Source organism: Lampetra fluviatilis, chromosome 53, assembly GCF_964198595.1.
Source record: "Lampetra fluviatilis chromosome 53, kcLamFluv1.1, whole genome shotgun sequence".
NCBI lineage: Eukaryota > Metazoa > Chordata > Hyperoartia > Petromyzontiformes > Petromyzontidae > Lampetra > Lampetra fluviatilis.
The window spans coordinates 7,744,452-7,759,847 of NC_136327.1; the positions used below are offsets into that span (position 1 = coordinate 7,744,452).

Genomic DNA, 15,396 nt, shown 5'->3' on the forward strand with positions numbered 1-15,396 from the left:
GGAGGTTGTGGCTGGGCATGCGGGGGGACATGACCCGGACAACGCCAATGCAACAGCCACGCTGCTGTGAGCCTGCCCTCTGGTGGATGAAAGTGCTCATGACAGGAATTGTCACCACTTACCGATCTGCCGATTGCTGCTTGTGTCGGCAGCGGTGCACAAACACACACAGCAGCAGCAACAACAACAGCTCCACACACACACTCGTAAACAACAACAACAACACTTTGTGAGTGGCCTATAAATGGCAGTGGTGGTGTAGGGGCAGCACCTGGAGAGAGGCCTCCGGATGGCGTAGAGGCCACTAAAATATTAACCTGAGTTGCGTGCCAAGCTGTAATTGTCAGCACCCTCGTATGCCGTGCTGGCCTTGATAGGTGCTCGCAAACAGGATTTGCCCCAACAGTCCGTTAATGGCGATACGTGGAACCTGTCTTTTATTTGGATCGTACTGCGATGGCTTGAGAGAGACATTCATCCAGTAGTGAACAGATCACGGCTGACAGTTACTGGATTACGAGGATAACGGAGGATAGGTTATTGCAAGCACGCATGTCACAATCTTGGTATGCCTTTTTTTTTATTTTAATTAACACTTCATATTAATTGTTAACAAATCAAGTCCACGGATAAATGGAATGAACAATATAGCAATGGTGACAGTTTTCTAACCACTTTTCAACTTCACACGAACAGTAATTACATGGTTTAAACATCGATCAAGCGCGCGCTGTACGTGAGACGACATCAATCAAGCAGTGCCGGATCATCGTAGTAGCAGCAGTAGCTACATATGTAGTAGTAGCTACTACAAACTTAATTTAGGAGCTTTCGTGACTGCAGGAATTATTCTTTGGTTCTTTTCGGTTAAGTCACGTCTAAAAATAAAATAATAAATTAAAATAACATATTACGACGTTTCGATTGCAACACAAGCAATCATCAGGTATAAAAGAAATAGCAACAAAAATCTAACTATAGTTTTCTATAGTTTTCTAGTTAGATTTTTGTTGCTATTTCTTTTATACCTGATGATGATTGTTTGTGTTGCAATCGAAACGTCGTAATATGTTATTTTAATTTATTATTTTATTTTTAGACGTGACGTTACCGAAAAGAACCAAAGAATAAGCTACTACAAACGCTACGGGCCACGCACTTTCAAGGACCCCGCGCTAAATGCTTTCAAGCTATCGATTCCGGTTCAGTTATCCTGCACTTGCTCTATTACCATAGTACTATACTGCATTCAACTTTTATGAACGACTGGGTGTTTAAGGTTAGCGGTTTGTCGTATTATCCGGCTGTATAGCAAATGAAAAAAATACAATTACTTTACTATGCAAGTTAAACATTTGTTTTTTTTTTATCAATTTAGGGCCCCTTTACAACATATGCACCAGGCTCCGCACTCGCTTAATCCGGCACTGCAACCAAGGGTTCCTTCGCTTTGATGTTAGCAAAGTTCATTCTCACCGCTGTGATACGTTTACAGTCTCCTTTCGATGTCATCAGTTTGACACGCAGTAGGCTTTTGCGACCAATATTATTCGTAATAAATGTTTTAATTTTCTTGGGATACGATGGCGTAAGTGTAAATGTGTTGTTAACCCACGTCTGGCAAAATCGTCCGATGATGCTGAATTACCAGCGAAACGTCCCGGTACTCTAATAGTAAATATTGTGGATTTACTCTCCAGCACCACCGGTGGGCTGTAGTAGTAATTGGCACGTGTTGTTACCGTGACAAACTTGACTAATTGTGGCGGGTTTAACGACACATTTATACTCACGCTAACCCCAAAAAAGCGTTATTATGAATCTTGATGCAGCGTTTCTGCTCCCCAGATTTTAATTCAACTGCCCCCCCCTCCTCTCTATTGTCCTATGGACAATGTAAAAGGGAAATATATGAAACGGAACCTTTATATTTCAGTCACCCCCCCCCCGCCCACTGGCATTTGAAGTCGTGACATCAATGCCAGCAACGTAGACATAATTCTGGGACAGACACCGCAGTCCCATTTTGTTTTGTTTGAAGGACATCCGTTCCAGACGTCCCAAACTTCCTTGACATCACGGCCTCTCGATCCACTGCCGAATGAATATGCACCTGTGTGCGCCACGCGCATCCTCTCGCTCGAGACGCGCGGCATCGCCTGAAATCGCGCGGCACTAAAGGGGCCGTCCATAAATGACGTCACGCGATTTTGGACGATTTTTGTCCCCGCCCCCCTCGTCACAAAGTCAGACCCTCCCCTAAAATATGACGTCACAAAGCTCTGCCCCCCCTCCCCCCCAAAACCATATTTCCATTTTGAAACATGCTTCAAATCGCTTTAAACTATTGTCATTGTAGTGCGTATTTATTGTGGCGTTGCAGTTGTAGGAGTTATAACAATTCTAGATTGATTTAAAGTTGCGCATTTTGATGTGACGTCACATTTCTCAAATCCCCCCCCCCCTCGTCACACATTGTCACAAAAGTCTGAACCCCCCCCCAGGTGCATGACGTCATTTATGGGCGGCCTCTAACCTGTAAAACGCCGACGGGCTTATTTTGTTACTTCCAAACACAAGGCTGGCCTACGACGTACAAACTTGTTTTTTTTTCTCCCCCCGTCGGCAAAAGGGAATGTTTTTTGCCACCGTATTAAAATTACCCATGCTGCCTCGCGGTGCCGTCACGTCGTCACAAGCCACCACGTGTCACCGCTGCCGCTCCGTACCACCCACGGGCCGTGACCACCGTGATCTCGATCGATCACAGGGGACTGAGATCTCCTAGAGACCATCGTGTATACATGGATGAGTACACACCAAGGGTGTTCATAACGAACGAATGCGTAAAGTTCAGAGACTTGTTAAGCTAATCCGCTATATATAAAACTTAGTGATTTTTTTTTAGTAATTGTCAAACGATCTATATTTTTCACCATCTGTATAAGATCACCGTGTTCTCCAGACCATGAGCAGGTTCCTCATCTGTACTGTATTTAAAAGCAAAAGTTTGGAGGTGCATCTTTATAACAAACCTGTCAACCTATCCGGTTTACCCGTATTCGTGTACAGGGACATTGCATTTTCAGGTCAATACGGGCAACAACTAAACAGTCCGTTTGTGTTTCCCCCTTGTGATGGAACTTTGTAGGATGAACGTTGAGATTTATAAGGGCACGGGGTGACCAATAAGGTCTGAATTCATCTGTAATAATGTAACCACTGATAAGGGTTTAATGTTATACTCTTTGGTTCTTTCGGTAAAGTCGCGTAGATGAAAAAAATGAAAATAACTAAATTAAATCACATTTTATTGATTTAATTTAGTTATTTAAATTTGTATAATTTTTTAATTAAATCACATTTAATTGATTGAATTTAGTTATTTTCATTTTATTTTTCATCTACGTGACTTTACCGAAAGAACCAAAGAGTATGGATCCTTGCAGTCACGAAAACTTCAAATCTAGAATTTAATGTTATAATCAGGTAGGAGTGCGTGCGTGTGGCCGGATCTGGAGAGCGTTACTGATGCAGGACCACAAGTTTTTTGTTTATGGGGTGCGTCTTAACTTGTCCAGAGCGTTTCATTCAGATAACACTGGTCAACAAAAAACTTTTTTTCTGGCCTAGACTTTTGCAGCTGTTTTAGACTAATTTCAGGGTGCCGATTCCAAATCTGATATCAGATTTGCTCTATCACATCTCATTTTTAAGCTATCGGCATACCCCATTTTCATTGATTTTACCCGAAATTAACTCTGTCACTTATGATTGCAAGTTGTTGCGAGTCAGTGACTGCTTTAGTGTTAAAATATGGTGCTGTATTTTTAGGATAGTGTGTTTATAATATAATTTTATGTAGATATCCACATTTATTTAATATTTTTCTTCCGCAGTTTTTATTGAAAATGCAATATTTGATATCTCAAAAACCGATGCCAGATTTGGAATCAGCACCCCAAAATTACATAAAAACCGTTGGAATACCTTATGCCAGAAAAAGTGTGTTGACCAGTGTAATCCGAAGAATGCGATATGGGGGGCGACTTATTCCTCCAAAGTCCCTCCAATCTGAGAGCTTGTTCTCAAAGGGATGTCAACAACTCCTCCTTATACAGATGTAGGGGTGTCAGGGGAAGGATTCTCACCAATAGGAGGGTTAGTGGGAGGGGTAATCGAGGAGATATAAGGGGATAACGGGCGGGAAGAGGGGGCCTTTGGCGAGAACGAGATTGGGACGGCTGGGGACAGGTGTGGATGGGAGAAAATGATTAAAAGACGAAACCCCTGCAATCTTGTGTCGGCTCTCCTTTACACAGAAACTAAATTTCGCGTCACGGGCCACCGTGTGACGTGACCATTTGATAACTCCCCATCGCAATGTCATCTTTTTTTTAGTGGTGGTGGTGGCGGGGGGGGCTGCAGTACAGTGTTTTTTGGAGGAAAAATTGTTCGCGGGTCGCGTACAGAGATTTGTGAAACTGTCCGGGAAAAAAAGCACACGCACTGGGGTCTGCAAAAAAAAATGGCAGAGCAGTAAAAATGTGTTGAAGAACCCATTCGTGTGTATGCTGGGTTTCATCCCCTCTGGGGGGGGGGGGGGGTCGACCAGTACAGCAAATTCTTCCTTTCACACGAAGCAAAAACACTTTCACAAACGGACTTGGCTAAACATCCCAAACGGCAGCAGCAGCAGCACCCATCCTGGAAATGATCTTCAGACTCGGTGAGGCTTTAATGGATAAGTGGCATTAATAAAAAAAAATACATTATTAATGAACAAAACCATTGTTATGCAGGAACAAACAAGAGTGAAACGTATAAAAAAAAACTAAGTCTCAGTTGGCTATGCATGCCCCACTCTCACACTGAGCGCTTGCGTGTTTTTGAAAATGTTATCACGTAAGCACATTCCTAGCTAAGCTATGCACTTTAAAATGTGAATTGAACTAATTTCTTTAGAACTGTCGTTTGTGTTTAGTTTGTTGTCCTTCCCCCGCACGGTTTGGCTGCGTACGGTGCAAAATAAGTTCGACATACATTGTGGAATGGAGATTGTGTTCCATTTAAAAAAAAAAACTTTCCATGCAGATTTTTTTCTGTATCAAGACCAGTGTTCTCCACCATTTGGAACTGAATTCATGAGCCACGCACACGACATTGACACTTTTTTTGAAGACAGGATCCAACTCGCGTTTCGGAATTTTGTTCAGTAAGAGTTAACAACATTCTTTGTAAAACTTGTCAGAATGTGAACTCCATTATTATTGGTCCGATTGAATCCCGTATTGGTCCAAAAGAATCCTGTTCCATCAGTTTGTTTCCTTCTGCCAACCCCCATATCACGAGCTTGAATCACCGTATTATTTCTCTCGAATCATCATGCACTTGTTCCCCCAATATTTTCAAGCAAAAGTTGGGAGGTGCGTCTTTATAGCCGGTTCGAGGTACGTGGTGCGTGCGTGTGTGATTTGCATAATTGTCGGCACAGGTTCTGGGAGTGTGGAAGTATCTTACAATCCGGTAGGAAAACCAACCTTGTCGCAGCAAAGCATGGTATGGTAAACGTCAAATTGCCATGGAAATGTAAAACCGATGTGGCAATGCACGCGAGCTACGAAGTCGGTTTACAAGAGGCTCACGTTACGTTACATGAACAACCAAAATCCTCAACAAAGTTTAAGCGGGGGGGGGGGTAAGCACGGCACACAGACGTACAATTCTGCTTGCTTTGCCCAGAGTAGAATTACTCCATCTATAATAAATGCTCCTCCAGGGCAATTATCAATTCCCCAGGGTCTTTGTCTTGCAAAAAAAAAATAGGGAGCAATTAATTTCAATTAGTTCTTGCCTGGTTAAATAAAGAATATCGACCAACTGAAATTATAATAATATACATCCAACCTCTTTAACATGAAATTATGTGGCCTTCTCGTATGCCTTCAATATAATTACAAGTCTACAGTATATAATATTCTGCGCGGATTATATTCGACTCGCGGAGATATTGGTCCTCTCCTCGTCCTTATTTATGGCACCTGGTAGGAATTCCATTCTCACATTGCACAGTCGTGCGCGTCACGTGGGCTCCTCTGTGTTACAATGGCCGTGTCGAGATCTGCGGTCCCTCCCCCCCGTGCCTCTGCTGCAGCTTTCAGGGGAGGGGGAAACAACGCATTTTGGATCCATCTTCTTGGTTCTTTCGGTAAAGTCACGTAGAATGGAAATAATAAAATTAAAACATAATAAAATAATTCTCACGACGTTTCGGCCACAACGCAAGCAGCCGTCCTCAGGTGAAGACCAGGTCTGTCGGGGAGTCTGTCGGGGAGACCTGGTCTTCACCTGAGGACGGTTGCTTGCGTTGTGGCCGAAACGTCGTGAGAATTATTTTATTATGTTTTATTATTTTATTACTTCCCTTCTACGTGACTTTACCGAAAGAACCAAGAAGATGAATCCCTGCAGTCTCGAAAGCTTTAAATCGAAATTTAGCATTTTGGATCGTCAAGGACAATTCCCGATAATCGACATCGCGTGAGTTGTGCGTCTTGGCGATGACGACTTCACCCGAATCTACGACTACGGCGGCGCGTGTTGGAAAAATCCGCAGACGTCGTTTCGGCGGCATCAGTTGCGGGGGGGGGGAGCCGCGCGATTTCCGATCATCTGAAAATTCACACGGACACGGCCTTCGGATAATTCTCAACTTCAGTCATCTGAAACTCTCGAAGCATTCCCCGCAGATCCTAGAAAAGTGATTGACACCGTATAGACACCTCGCCGATTTCGAATTACCCTCTTCTCAACAGCAGATTGGATTTTGTGAAAGCGATGGCTCCTCAATGTTACATTAACGATGGCATTATATCGAGATCGGTGGGAGAGATGTGTAGAGGCTTCGAAATAAACTATTTTCTACAAATTTGCATTGTTCTGGGGTCTCCTATAAATAGATTAGCATGTAATATATGGGACTGCAAAGTGGCGGCACAAAAAATGGACCAAATCCATGTGTGTTGAGCTCGGAGTGGTGGAGGGGGGTGAGACCCGTTGAATGTCGATGGCTTGGCCGCTACGACTACCACCCAAGTCCCCATACGCAACGTCGCACCCTAATTTATTGTACCACGCACATTTTACTCATTCATCAAGCACGACGGGCTCTCCGTTGTTAATGTGCGCAATGTATCATTTTCAATGAGCAGGGTTAGCAGCCCTGATACGAGTTCAAACCCCTAACCAGATAACTAAGGCCCATCATCACAATCGCCATCCCTGCAGGATGAGTAAAACGAGCACCACCTGGTTAAGCTACACCACTTTGGTGCGTTTTATGGACTGGGACCTGTCGTCTTCATCATCGTCGTCGTCATCCATCATCAATCCCACTGCTGTATGGAGGCCTCCCCAAGCCGTCGCCATCGCCCACGATCCTGCGACAGAATAATCGACCCAGCACATGGCAGGATCGTGAGAGACGCTGACCGCTTGGGTAAGCCTGCCAAAGGAACGGAACTTGCGCGGATATCTACTGCACCCGCCCACTGCCGTAGAGGGAGGTGGGGGGGGGGACAGGGTTTGGGAGTGAGAAGTCGGATTGACCACTCCTCTGCAAGTGAGCAACAGAAGCATCCTCGGCAAGTTGCATCAGCAGTGTCAGCGCCGTGATCGCTAACACCAAATAAACATGCGAGAGCCGCGCACAAAGACAAAGATCGCTCGCGTAGCCCGACAGATGGACAAAGATCGCCTGACAGACCGTTGGAGCAAGTGTCGTGAGCGAGCGCCTAATTAAGGCTTAGAATGGCGCATGAGGTGTGGCTAAAACCACGCCCGGCCGCCCGAGTTCCGACATACGCCACCGCCGATGCTAGCCGTGGCCGCAAATCAAATCTAGGTCACCGGGTTTGATGCGCGGTGTGCTAACCGCAACACCACCGCTCCCCTTACAGATACAACACATATCTGTGCACATGCACGCACGTGTCTGTACGGCCCCATGTTTGTGTACCGAGACTGATTTCCCACTCCTCGACCGCTCCGGTTTGACGTCCGTACGAGAAGATAAACTGGCTGAGAATCAAACTCGAGTCGCAGGCTTCCGTGGCGCAGTGCGCAAACCGCTGTGACACCGCTCCCCATAGCCACACATACCGTTGGGGGCAAGTGCTGTTGTGTTTGTGTGCACCTATTGACACTCACACAAATTACGCGGGAAAAAAACCAGATTTGAAATATGTAACGATGATCACTTTTGAGTCAGATTACGACTTTGCGTGCGCCTTAAGCCGCCCAACAACGGGGAGTTAGGCAGTGTTGTAGCAAAGAGATTTTGACCGCGGTGAGTGCGCGTGCGCAAGCGTGCATGCGCAAGCGTGTAAGTGCGCACACGCGCGCGCTGGTGTGTGTGTGTGCGCGTGTGCTTGCATCGTCGGATCAAGCGCTGGTGTGCGTAGGGGTGCTGGGCTGGTTGAGGCTCATGGTTTTGCACAGCCATCCGGCAAAATCCACTTCCTCGGCCTCGGAGCGCTTGATGAATGCGTGCGTCTGTTGGGAGGGAGAGGGAAGGCGGGGGGGGGGATGAGGCGAGACACAGGTTAGTGCGTAGGAGGCGAGAGATGGGGGGGATGAAATTGAGAGCGCACTCCATCGCACAAACTGTCTCGCGCAGGGGGCGTAAATTTACACAAGACGGCAAATATGTCCACGCCTCTGTCAGCAAGTCTGGATGCCAGCCACTCTGCCTCTATCTTCGTATTGGCTTCTTTGTCCCGTGTCTCTCAGACAGAGGTCTATATGAATGAATGACTGTCAGAAAGTCTTATCTATGGTTCGGGCAGCAATTCTGTTTGTCTGTCTGCACAGTCTCTGTGTGTGCTTCTCTGTCGTGTTGTCGGCAAGCGTGTCTTTCTGTCTATTACGAACGTCGGTCCGTTTGCTTGTCCATCTGCCAGTGTGTGTGTACGTCTGTCGGCGTGTCCATTTGCCTGCACGTCGAAATGTTGTACAAATCCTGGGTGTGAAGTGTCCAATGTGTGCCCTTCCTCACCATCAGATACTTCAGGTCGGCTCGCTCTGCCGGGTTCTTTATCAAGCTGTCGGACAGACGCACAACAACACAACACAAGACGAGTTGTCCGGATTTAAGTGTACTGTGACCGAGCGATAGCGCGTGCATCCAACCGCTTCTCGCGTAGGTTTGGCAGTTCAAGTGCTGTGTGGCCCACCCCCTGTTGATACTGCAGCGTGCATTCATACTCAACGCTATACGCCATCCTCTCGACCGTGGGCGTTAAAGATCCCGTGACATTTATTTGAAGAAATGCACGCGCCATGCATGCTGGCGTCACCAATTCGCATCAACCAAATATGAAATGTTACACTAAAAATGTACTATTCATTGGGCTAACACAACAATCATCAATCATCCTTTCACTGTGTGAAACTACTGCAGACTGTCTGATAGCCTTGTGCTCTATAAGTATGGCATGAATACCAAATGCACTCATGATTTGATTTACAAAGTGGCTAATCTGTATGCATATGCGTACGTATGTAGAGCAGAATCCCTCCTGATGACGGTAATTGCTTCTACGAAACCGGTCGTTAAGTGATTTGGTCATTAAGCGAGTATAGGAAATACATGTTAAAGGCTTAATTCGTTCGAATAGCATCGAAAGTTAACCTTTTTCACCCACAAAACGTACTTTTCACACATAAACAATGGATATATATTAACACATAGAGATACTAACAATATTATGAACACATAATATTAAAAGAAACATGGTTAATCATTGCATTAATTAATATGTTACTGTACCTACAACAGCCCGTCGCAAACAGGTTCGGTAAGCGAACACATTGGGCTCTATGGAGGCACTACACTACATTACACTATACACTGCACTACTATACACTACAATACTATACACTATACACTACACATTGGGATCCATGGAGGCCCGTTGCTAAGCGATAGTCGTTAACAGGGGTGGTCGTTAAGAGGGGTTCTACTGTATAAGTATCGCGCAAATACCAAATACACTCACGATTCGATATACAATGTTGCTGATCTGTAAGCATGTATGCGCAGATAACCCCCACAACGCCCCACTCCCGGAGATGACTCCACAAATTTCACTGAGTGATGTGCCATTTGAAAGCTCTTCCAAGTGTAGTTTATGCAAATGTGGGAGTGAATCACAGACACATTTGACCTTCAATCCAATAATTGGACTTGTGTTGCTCCAGTGTTTGTTTGGGGCTACCATTTACAGTGGGTAGCATAATACATTTTCAAAATTATACCGTGAATAGGTGTGCCGTTGCAGAGGGGGGTGGTGTGGATGGGTGGGTGTGCCAGTGGCGATATTTGTTACTTAAATTATTTCCAAGTGATCTATTATCATTAAGCCTCAACAGGCTTTCTCCTGGCCAGTTTTAAATGTTTGAAAAAAACAATGCAATAAGATGAAAAAAATATACACGCATTTTAAAGTTCTGCGTAAACTAGGACCCACGTTTCGCACCTCCAATTAGCACGGTTGGCTACGTACGGCGCGAAAGAAGTTGAACACGCATACGTAGCTAACAAGACGGGGTCCCTTGCATATAAACATTTGGTAGTGCATCAGGATTGGTTCAGGGCAAAGGCCTGATTGCTGATAAGACACAATGTCAAAACGCAATGTCGAGAGTTTTTCCAATGAACCAAATGCTATTGAAATGTGTGTAGGGTGGCGAGATAAATTATCTCAGTCTTAATCACAGATATGTGGAGGAGGCATACTGTCTTCCTATTTATTTATTTATTTAGTGCTGATATAGTAGTGTAGGATTAGGAGGTGTGCATCGGTTTGGTGATGGAATGCCGACGGAGAAGGACTGAAATTCTTTTACCATTTATTTACAAAGTCCTGGAAGTCCTGCGTGAAGACTGCGCAAGGCAGCTTGGGTGGTGGCTGCAAGGGGACACGGGTGAAAAAGAAGACACCATCATCAGCCATGGTTATCCCCCACTGCTGAATGAAGGCCTCCACAAATCACCGCCATCTCTCACGATTCCACGATGGAATAAATCCACCCAAGCACATGCAGGGTCGAGAGAGAGACGGAAATTATTTGGGAAAGCCTGCCATAGAAACAGACTTCTGCAGATTTCTACCGGGGTCTGCCCAATACCGTGGCGATGCAATACTCCGGCAAAGGAGCCCATTTCATGGCTCCACCACCTCCACGGTGAGACATCTGTGACATTTATAACGAGACAGTCTTGCAGAGGGTCTCAAGACTCTTTCTCAGGAGGATCCTGCTACATTGGCATGTTTTGCCTATGTGAGAAACCCCCGACAAAACCCTTGAATGCTAACCGAGTGACACTCAAAGCTCCATACAGCTTCGTATAATCCACGGTTGGGACTAATTAATCTCCGCTGGTGACTACGCAACCGATATAAGTTTTCAAAATGAAGCGAGATGTGCTGCTTGGATTTTTCAACTCCAAAAACCAAATGGCTCTCACCTGGCCATGACAACACCTTGTCCCAGGCTGTCCTACAAGACTTTAAAGAAGAAGATGGTGATCATTCGAACGTCCATGAAGTAGATTTTTACTTGGACAAAGTGTCGACCAATTAAAGACTGTGAATTGGATAGCTAGTTTTAATCCTTTCTTGATGCGGAAAAAATGCTCAAAATACCGCGGTCTCGGATGTACTCGGACGAACTGACGCTTTCATTCGCACTGCGACGGTGGTGATGCCGCATTCAAGTTTCGTGTACACGTCAAACCATTTGTTTATGCCACAAACAAGCCATGCTTTTCAAATGAGGGACCCCTGCCACAGCATCGTAACGTTCAGGGCACCACACTTAGAGAATCCAGGTCGCCAGTTCCATTCCATCTCCGGCGCAGAGGTTGATACAACGAGGCAAGTTTCACAATCCCCCCCACACCATCCCTGTCCACCCAGCAGTCGAAATGGGTACACCGCAGTGAGTCCCTATTGTGTGGTGGGGTAAAATGTGGGTACTCCCATTCCAAGACATCTGGTTAGCATAGAAGTGTAGGCCAAAACTCCCTCCTAGAGATCCGTAGAGTGGAGGCCCTTCCACCAGCAGTGGCATGGGAAAGCCATTGCAGGGCCTGCACCTTTACTAACATTTATTTCACTTTATAAACTACAAACACCTTGGTTTTTTTGTTTGTCCTTCCCCCGCACCTCCGATTAGCACGGTTGGCTACGTAGAGCGCAAAAATACACCCCGTTTTAAGTTATTAAAATGATTTAGAAAATCTCAAATGATGCTGCCTAATTTGTGGAATGATCCATTTCTTTGACTCTGGGCCCCAAGGCTGGCTACAATCTGCACGGGTGTTCCCTGGTTCCCCCACCTCATTCACGATGTAATCCAGCAGTTCGAAGATTGCCATGGGAGGCCGTGCATCCATGTTGTACGCTGTGGGGATTGGGAGCCGAGAGCAAACAGAGGTGGGGGCGGAGAGGGGAGGTAGGGGTTCAAGACGAGAACATTATTTTATTATTTATTATAACCAGAAGCAGCTCCATAATGTTAGAACATTCCACGCAAGTCTCCCGGCTTGTGCGAAATCGGAGCGAGCCGTGCCGGGTAAAAGATCGCGAGGAATCCGTCATGAATAATACATTACAGCAAAAGTAAAAAAACACCTTATTACTCAAACACACAATACTGAAAAGTGTAATGTTTATGAACTGTATTATTCACATTATAAATATTGCTAAATTTTAAAAGCAAGGTGCAAGGATGCAAGTCAAAGGGTCCTCCCCTATGTAAGTTTATGGGCTCTTAGTTTACACATCCTATGAACTTTTTTCGATTTAAAGCTTTCGTGAATGCAGGGATTCATCTACTTGGTTCATTCGGTAAAGTCACGTAGAAGGGAAATAATAAAATAGAAATATATAAAACATAATAAAATAATTCTCACGACGTTTCGGCCACAATGCAAGCAGCCGTCCTCAGGTGAAAAGAACAGGTCTGTCGGAAAGACGTTAATGGAACCCATATCATCTATGGGTTCTAGCTGAGCCTGTGGAATTGTACGGTGGGGCACAGTGCTAAATGCACTGCTCAAAAAATTTCGTAATCGGAGCTAGATTCCCAGCCACAGATCCAGTCCTGTGTACCCCCGACCTCCCTTCACCAACCAGGACTGATCAGCGTGGTGAAGTGTGCTCAAACAACCCCCAATGACTGACATAGGCATGGGGAGGCCATTGTCCAGCAGTGGATTGACAAAGAACTATAAATGTAATAATTTTGTCAAAGTGCCCATTGTATGACCGGGTCCTTCAAGTTTCAAGTTTCATTTATTAGGTAGAGCCCTGTGAGCCATGCGGCTCTTAAGTCGGGTGCAACCGCAACAAACAAAATATTAACACAGAACATTTTAAAGGGACGACACGTAACAGAAAGATCCTTGAATAAACCAGCAAATATTCCAAAAAAACCCGTATTAAAACGCTGTATGCAAAAATCCCAATGTGGTGCAAGTCAAAAATAAAAAAACCATAAGACAATTTAGATTAACCATAGGTTTTTGGGGGCCGTGGGTCCCAATGGAAGTCTTCAGGTGCCTATTTAAGTCTTTCAATCCCTACGTAAATGGTCGGGTCCTAATGGAATGTGTGTCATACGCAAGTCCATGGGTCATAATTTCAGCCCATAAGTTCGAAGTCTTTAAGAATCCTAAGTAAATATCTGGGTCCTATATATGACGACAACAATAACGTAATCTCTCTCGATAGCCCTCCGTCTCCCTCTCCCGCCACCACTCACCACTGCCGGGGCGTCCCGGCGGCCTTTGCCGAGGCGACGTGTTGTTCTGCATCGCCTCGGCGCCCTCGCTCACCGCCTTGCCGAAGATGCCCTCCAGCTCCTTGGCCTCGGGAGGTGGGATCGGGTAGCGGCCAATGGCCATCTCCACCAACGAGAGGCCCATGCTCCAGATGTCCGACTGCACCGAGTAGTGAGTGCCCTGCAGACGCTCCGGCTGCGCGCGCACGCAAACCAACGACCGTCACGGTGCCGCTGCCACGCCGGGGATTGTGTCGCGGCTGTCTCGTGAAACCCCAGAGAGGGCACAAACGCGATTTTCGATTCCCCGCTCGCCGTGACCAACGTCGAGTGACGAATGTCCGAACTGGTTGTGGGCCCTCCAGTAGGTCGACTCGGCCTTAAATGAGTAATAGTTTAAGAGGATGGCTCAATCAAATCCACCGACTTGGTTAAACTCGACAGGCTCGTTGTTGACAAGGCTAAAGATACGACTGAAATATACAAAAAAATTACTGAGCAGATTAACAGTGGCCGAGTGCGGTTACACGCAACTGTGGACAGTAAGTTTTTCGGTAAAGTCACGTAGGTAAAAAAATAATAATAAAAATAATAGAAATAATAATAGAAATAAAATAATAAATCACGACGTTTCGGAGGCAGCACAAGTCTCCGTCATCAGGTGGGACCGTCACAGCCGAATTTACTGTCTCAAGTTCGAAGTAAATATCTGAGACAGAAAATCTTGAGACAGAAAATCTGGCTGTGACGGTCCCACCTGATGACGGAGACTTGTGTTGCCTCCGAAACGTCGTGATTTATTATTTTACTTCTATTATTATTTCCATTATTTTTATTACTTATTTTTTACCTACGTGACTTTACCGAAAAACATAAGAGTATGAATCCTTGCAGTCACGAAAGCTTAAAATCTAGAATTGTGGACAGTAAGTTGCGTGCGGTTGTACGTGGTGGCATGTGGTTGCGCGCGATCGAGTGGTTGTTCAGTTGCACAGCACAATTGCGTGCGGTCGCGCACAGTTTCGCGTGTTGCGGGTAGTTGCGTGCAGTGGCAACAGGGTTGTGCATTGGTTGCGTGCGGTGCGCGGCGAGGCCGTACCGACATGTAGGAGCGCGTGCCCACAAACGAGTTGGCCATAGAGTCGATGAGCTGCCCACTGACGCCGAAGTCGCACAGCTTGATCTCCCCGCGCGAGTTCACCAGGATGTTCGATGGCTTCACGTCTGCTCCACCAGGGCGTGGAGAGGGATTTGAAGCATCGACAAATAATTGAAGGGCTTGGCCAGCTGGGCGGCTCATGAGACATGTGACAACACATGGATTCATCGATCAGAATCCACGCTTCCGATCGGGGGTACACGTGCATCAAATTAGCGTGCAAGTCTCCCAATATTCTCGATTTTACGCAAATCTACGATCCAACATTACAGTTTGTCTGATGGTGAGAACTTTAAACTGTACAAAGGAGATGGGGGGAGGAAGAGAAACAATAAAAAAATCTGAATTAAAATGAGACAGGTACTCGTAGAATCTGTTATGGAATCATG

At 45.7% G+C, this 15,396-nt stretch overlaps 1 protein-coding gene across 2 annotated transcripts in view; it reads right to left on the reverse strand.

The window, feature by feature from the left end:
* Window positions 1–4,318: 4,318 nt before the first annotated feature.
* LOC144949349 (dual specificity mitogen-activated protein kinase kinase 1-like) overlaps window positions 4,319–15,396 on the reverse strand; it is a 45,019-nt gene continuing 33,941 nt past the window's right edge. The window contains exons 6-11 of one of the 2 annotated variants that reach the window (XM_078879325.1): window positions 14,948–15,072; window positions 13,831–14,044; window positions 12,404–12,468; window positions 10,909–10,970; window positions 9,056–9,101; window positions 8,293–8,553 (exon numbers count right to left, since the gene is read on the reverse strand). In XM_078879325.1, coding sequence (XP_078735451.1) covers window positions 8,443–8,553; window positions 9,056–9,101; window positions 10,909–10,970; window positions 12,404–12,468; window positions 13,831–14,044; window positions 14,948–15,072 — 623 coding nt within the window. In that variant the 3' untranslated portion in view covers window positions 8,293–8,442. Of the gene's footprint in view, window positions 8,554–9,055; window positions 9,102–10,908; window positions 10,971–12,403; window positions 12,469–13,830; window positions 14,045–14,947; window positions 15,073–15,396 lie in introns of both variants that reach the window. The other variant, XM_078879324.1, reaches the window with a different exon arrangement.